Here is a 6,081-nt window from a genome sequence, read left to right as displayed (position 1 = left end):
AAATCCTTTAAGAAAGGAAGAAGAGAGGAGAAACTGTCTAGAAAGTGAGACAGGAAACCAGGGGAATTAAACCTTGCCTGGTCTTGAGACAACACTGCAAGTGGTAATGACAGGGGACCAATTCAGACAGTAATATGGGATATCCCTATATTACAGGTAATTTGAGGAGGAAGCAAAAAAAGGAGAAAGATTAGATGGAAATGGGGGGAAACTTGGACCCAGAGTGGTAGTGTCCACTGGGATGAGGTGAGCAATCAGAAGAGGACCCTGGATGGGCAGAGAGGGCAGCAATGGGAAATGGGAACAACAATGAACAAAAGGCAGCAATGGGAAAGAGGGACAGAGTAAGGTAGGGTGGGGCATCTTGTAGAATGAACTGAGGCTGGTCTGCCCATAGGCACTCCCTGGATCCTGAGGCACTCTGGGGACCTTTGCCCCATCACTCCCGGCCCTGACAGCCCATCTCTGCCAAGACAAGTTTGTCGTCCTCGTCGTCTGCTCTGAGCTACTGCTCCCTGCCAGGAGCTCCAGGCCCGGCTGGGTCCCATCCTTTTGGAGTAGCACCTTCAGACTAGGTAGGTCTGAGGCCCTGAGCCTCAATTCCCCGGATTTTGGAAGCAGATAAAGGGACAGCTGAAAGAGATGTTGCTCCATGTTCTATCTCCTGATAAGTGCCATAATGCATTTCTCCCAGCCTAGAAAGCACCGAACTCCAGTGGTCAGCGGAGCCATGGAGGAAAGAGCTGCTCAGCGGGAGCAGGAAAGACCTAGTCTTCGTCTGGAAAAGCTACAGCACTGGGCAAAGCACAGGCAGAGCGGGCACCTCTTGGTGCTGGCGGTGAGGCCAGGCTGTCCCACCCAAAGCTTCAGCATGTCCAGTTGTAACCCAGTTCAGTTCTATTGAATTAGGGAGCACCCACCCCGTGCCTGAAACTGCCAGCCTCTGAGTGGGAGGAGGGTGGAAAAAGCATAGGATAATGAAGCAAGACCCTTAATCCCCAGTTAGCTTCCATTATGTGGGGAAAACACATAGGTAAGTAACCAGACTTGGACATGAAGCAGAAAAAGTTAAATAATACCCCATTCCTTCACTTTACCTTGGTTGACTACTTCCCACCAATGGGCATTCCTCCCAATTGCTGATCTCTAGATCCCTTTCAACTACCCTGTGTCTGGCCTCCAGGTGAGCCAGCTATGGCTGGCAGTGGCTGTGGTGCCCTTTGCTATCTCCGTTGCCTGCCTGAACTCTGCCTGTCACATGGCCACAGCATTGCCACTTGGGCCTGGAGCATTGGTAAGACACAGCACAAGGAAGGGTGGAAAGAAGGTCCTGGAGGCCCTCCTTAATGGGCCAGAGTACATCACTTGCCTTTCTCACCATTCAGGGTCTCCTCACTGCGATTGTCACTCTTGAGCTGCGCAGAGCACCCCGCCTCTGGAAGGTGAGAGGGGAAGAGAATGCAGCACTGTTCTCCCACACACACCCCAACACACACACACACACACACACCCCACTCAGCCCAGGAAGTGACTAAATGTTAACCAATCCTGTCAGCTCCCTGCCCCTGACTGGCCTAAAAAACTGAGGAGGGAAAGCAAGATATTAGAAGGCTCATGGTCCTGCTTGGAGGTGGAGGAATAGGAGCTGAGTTTTGTTTTGGGGCTTGGCTGTAGGTGGGGCTTGGAGCGGCAATCAGTCCCCTAGGCTGGGCAGGGCTGAGCTGGTTCATTGGCAGGTGCAGGCCATGATGATACTCAACATCTTCAGTCTGATCTTGGGCTTCATCGTGGTGGTGGTCGACGTGATGAAGACAGCCTTGGGGGCTGCCTCAGCTGCCCCCTCCCAGGTATGGGTGAATAAAGGAGAAGGTAGGAGAATTAAGAGATGAAGAGGGAAAGGGGCAGGGGTAAACAGGTGCTGGGTTCCCTGTAGCATCCTCATTCCTGTCTACCTGCAGCAGGCTGGCTTGCTGGCGGTGGAGCTAGGCACTGAGGCCTTCACCCTAGGGGGAGTGCTGGTCTCGGCATACTCACTATTCCTGCTGAACCAGAGGAAGCCAGGATGCTGCAGGAACCGGAGTCTGCTCTACCAAGAGCTGCAGGAGGTATTCAGGGCAGGGAGGAAAGTATGAAGCAGTTCATTAACAGCTGATTTTTTTACTGGCTATACTGGTCAGTGGCACTTAAGAGAAAACAGGGTTGGTGGGGGCTGAGGGGCAGAAGGGGTCGTAGCCAGAAACTGATTGGTTTTCTGGTTTTAGATATTTATTCCCCAGTGTTGAGTAAGAGGGAACTGGGTATCTAAATGACTGAGATTAGAAATGTGGGAGAGCATTAGGAAGCTGCCTAAATATTGGAAGAACTATGGGAACAAGAGTAAATGGAAGAAAAGGAGTAAGTTGTTTCTGTGTGGGATTCCTCCTTTCTCACCCTTACAGTTTGCTCCCCTCACAACTGTCTGGCTTTTAGGGTCTGTCTGAGTTGGAGGAAGTTGCTGCTTTGGAGAATGGTACCACCGTGGCCAGCACAGCAAATGCAACAAATGAGTGAGCTACAAGGGCAGGCAAGCAAGTCCTGCTCCACTAACCTGGCAAAGGGCGTTGTCCAGGCCCTCCTGCCCCCCACCCCACAAAACTCAGAAGCTAGATGGAGTCCTCTGAGACCTAAATGAAGTCCGGTGGAGTGCCTTCAGTTTTCACCCAGACTAAGCCCCTTGCTCTTCCCTTCCCCACAAGAGGAAGCTATACCTAAACCGGAGCCTTCCCTCACCTCACTGCCCTGAAAAGCTGCCCTCCTGCGGGACATCCTTAAACCAATTTTCAGCTGTACCCACTTCCTTCCATCTTTCCCCTCCATACCCATCGCCTCCCCATACAGCTTCACATCTGCCTCGTCTCACTACTTTCTCTTCTTTCCACCTCTCACAATCCCATCCAACTCCAAGCCCGGGGTCCCGCACAAGCCCATTCTCAGAAATCAGTTCACGGGTGCTTTAGTTTTCTCCCTTCGAGCCTGTTCCTTTCTACTCTAGCGAAGACTACAAGTCCCGGGATGCCCCGCTGCCCCCGTGGCCTGATGGGAAATAAAGAGCCTTCCCTCCGGGATGGGGGCGGTGTGCATCTGCTGAGTGACGCGAGGCGCTGGAAGTCGGGGCCTAGCCGAGAGTTTCCTCGGACGCAACCACTGGCCCCGCGTGCGGGGAGGCGCCAGGCGGGTTATCCTGCGTTGGGGCGCCGCCGCCTCACCCACGGCAACTGATCGCTGACTGTGGGTTCACAGGCCTCCCTCTGGCAGCTTCGGGGACCGGCAGGGGCTGGGGCTGGCCCTTGGCAGAGCTGGGTTTCCCAAATGGTGTCGCTGCGCCCCCTCCCACAGAGCCCAAATCCAAAGTCCTGAGACTTGGAGCGCGCGCGAGAAAGGGGTTGGAGATGATGAGTCAGAAGCCCGGGGCCCTTCTCGTCCCCCTCCCTCGGGGCCCAGGTGCCGGACGAGGACAGGCTCTCTGGGCAGACGGGTGGCTGGGGCAGGAAGAGGAAGGGACGCGGCGACCCGAGCTAACACTTTCCCGCCTCTTGCGAGCATGCTGGTGTTACGAGACCGCGTTGCCGCCACCCTTTCTCTCCCAAGGCGGGAGCGGGACTGCGCAGGCTCAGCCTCTCGGCTGCCCCGCGGACCTTTGATCCCGGCTGCGGTCTGGTTCTGAAGCTCTGGTTGGGTTCAACCCCCACTGTTTCTGACCTTTGCACGTGTGCAAAGATGACAAGCTCGAGTGGACTTTAGAAAAGCCCAGGGAAACTGGGAGACCCAGTAGCACCAGCCGGGCAGCTTACTAGCCGCTAGAGAAACTAGAAATGGACCACAGCTGGAGTACTAAGAGAACTCACCCCAAATTCACACAGGGCCCAGGATGGGTGTGCGCCTCACACTCATTTTTGTTCCCACTTGAGAAGGCTTCTTTCCCTAGAGAGTGCTGCTTCTCCGGACTTAGCCAAGCCCAGGCATCAGTGAGGAAAGAGCGCGGCCTGGCTGCCTTGCCCTGACATTGCAGTGGTGCCAGCGGCAGAGCTCCTGTTTGTGACACCTTGGGAGTGGTAATAGTCGCCCTATGACAAGGTTGTATGAGTACTAGTGGGTGGAGACAGTTCTGGAATTAGGCTCTTGAATGGAGAAAACAAGATCTGGGCCTCCCCCTTCTCCTCCCAGTCTAACTGCCCGAATAATGCAGAGCTTATGTGTGCAAGACTCAGAAAATAATTTTCTTCAAAGTGGGAAGTTGGTGGTGGATGAGGAAACGGGGGTAAAAATAAATAAATAAATAAACAGTTCACTCCGTCTTCTAGATAGGATCAACAGCTTATAGTGATATGATCAGAAATCTAGGAATTGTATTCTAGTTCTTGGAGAAGTTCAGTGACCCTACAAACGAACCTTATCAGTCAGGTTAGGTTAGGCTATGCTTTGGTAACAATGCCCAAATCTTTTTTTTTCCCCCTTAAGTTAGCTCTGTGACCCACATGGGGATTGAACCACAACTCTCGAGATTGAGTCACATGCTGTACCTACTGAGCAATCCACGCCCCTTAACAATGCCCAAATCTTAATGGCTTTACATCACAAAGACTGGTCTCACAGTACATGTCTAGAGTAGTCCGGCAGTGGACTCTGTTCATTATAAGTTATTCAGGAACCCAAGCTGGTGGAGCGCCACCATTTTGAGATCCTACCTAAGTCACCAAGAGGCTTAGAGTCCCCACCCCATGTGTGAAGTAAGCATGAATTGTTCATGAGCTCTTACATGCTTTTGCCTCAACAGGACACATAGCACTTTCATTGGCCAAAGCAAGTCATACAGCCACACCCAACTGCAAGACAGCTACAAGGGCATTCTTTTCAAACGCCTAGAGGAAGGGAAGCAGAAATATTAAAAGAAAAAATGTTAACCATTTGTGGTGATTCTTGAAAAGTTTGGCAGTTGAAACTCATCTTTTCCAGCACTTATGCCCATATATACCTCTTTAGTTTTTCCTGAACCACTAAATGAAGTTGTTAATAGAAACTTTTCCGGGGGCACCTGGGTGGCTCAGTCGGTTGGGGGTATGCTTTTGGTTCAAGTTATGATCCCAAGGTCCTAGGATTGACCCTTGCATCAGGCTCCCTGCTCAGTGGGGAGTCCGCTTCTCCCTCTTCCTCTGCCCCTCCCCCTGCTCATATGTATGTGTGCGTGCGCTCTCTCTCTCTCTCAAATAAATAAATAAAATTAAAAAAAAAAAAAAAAGAAAAACTTTTCTCTAAAAAATAATAGGACTAGGAGTTGGGAAATTTAGGCTCTGGTTTTGTTTTGTAGGTTTGAGGAAATCAAACTCTCTGAAGTACATTTTGCTTACATGGAGATTATAATCATAGTATTTATTCTCTCTACCTTACTGGAGTACCAAGGCTAAAATAAAATCACACATGGGAAAATACCTTGAAACTATCAGGCACTTCAGAGGTTGAAAATAAATTGCCTGCAGAGATGAGGAGTAGTGTAAATGAGTGAAACAGATTGGGTATGATGTAACAGAGATTGGTGGGAACCGTGGGAAACTAGAACACACACATTCGACTTCAAGACTTTACCCCCACTCAACTCCACCCAATTATTGCCATGTGGAACTGTGGGCCTGGTATTGACATAGTTCCAATTTTCCTAGACAAGTCAAAAGTTCTGACTTTTTAAAAATTTGTTTATTTTTAAAAGATTTTATTCGTTTGAGAGAGAGAAAGAGCATGAGATCAGCAGGGAATGGAGAGAGGGAAAGGGAGAAGAGACTTTCCCACTGAGCAGGGAGTCCCATGTGGCTCAATCCAGGATCCCAAGACCATAATCTAAGCTGAAGGCAGACACCTAACTGACTGAGCCACTCAGGGGCCTCAGAAATTCTGATGTTTTAAATGAGAACTCTTCTGATTTTAAAATGTTGAGGACAAATTTTTCTTAAACTATGGACCAGATCCAGCTTGTTGTCCTTCAATTATAGTCTCTTCCTTATTCAAACATATGATGGGAATTCAGGTTTTGGGTGTGCAAGACTTCTTGTA

The 6,081-nt window shown here is 50.4% G+C and overlaps 1 protein-coding gene across 1 annotated transcript; it reads left to right on the top strand.

Annotated features, from left to right (window-relative positions):
- The first annotated feature begins 730 nt into the window (after window positions 1-730).
- LOC111153140 (transmembrane protein 253) lies at window positions 731-3,703 on the top strand. The gene is made up of 7 exons (XM_022511930.1): window positions 731-838; window positions 1,184-1,294; window positions 1,386-1,442; window positions 1,737-1,847; window positions 1,959-2,105; window positions 2,470-2,546; window positions 3,280-3,703. The coding sequence occupies exons 1-7, from the start codon at window positions 731-733 to the stop codon at window positions 3,701-3,703; spliced, it is 1,035 nt and encodes a 344-aa protein (XP_022367638.1).
- Window positions 3,704-6,081: the final 2,378 nt, after the last annotated feature.

The sequence above is a fragment of the Enhydra lutris genome, unplaced genomic scaffold (assembly GCF_002288905.1).
Source record: "Enhydra lutris kenyoni isolate GAN:26980312 unplaced genomic scaffold, ASM228890v2 scaffoldscaffold31, whole genome shotgun sequence".
Taxonomy (NCBI): domain Eukaryota; kingdom Metazoa; phylum Chordata; class Mammalia; order Carnivora; family Mustelidae; genus Enhydra; species Enhydra lutris.
This window is presented reverse-complemented; position numbering and strand designations above follow the sequence as displayed.

Coding starts and splice junctions, on each gene's coding strand:
- LOC111153140 (XM_022511930.1), top strand. CDS start 731: ATGGAGGAAAGAGCTGCTCAGCGGGAGCAGGAAAGACCTAGTCTTCGT. Junction 1,443..1,736: donor GAGCACCCCGCCTCTGGAAG/GTGAGAGGGGAA, acceptor GTTCATTGGCAG/GTGCAGGCCATGATGATACT. Junction 2,106..2,469: donor TCTACCAAGAGCTGCAGGAG/GTATTCAGGGCA, acceptor TCTGGCTTTTAG/GGTCTGTCTGAGTTGGAGGA.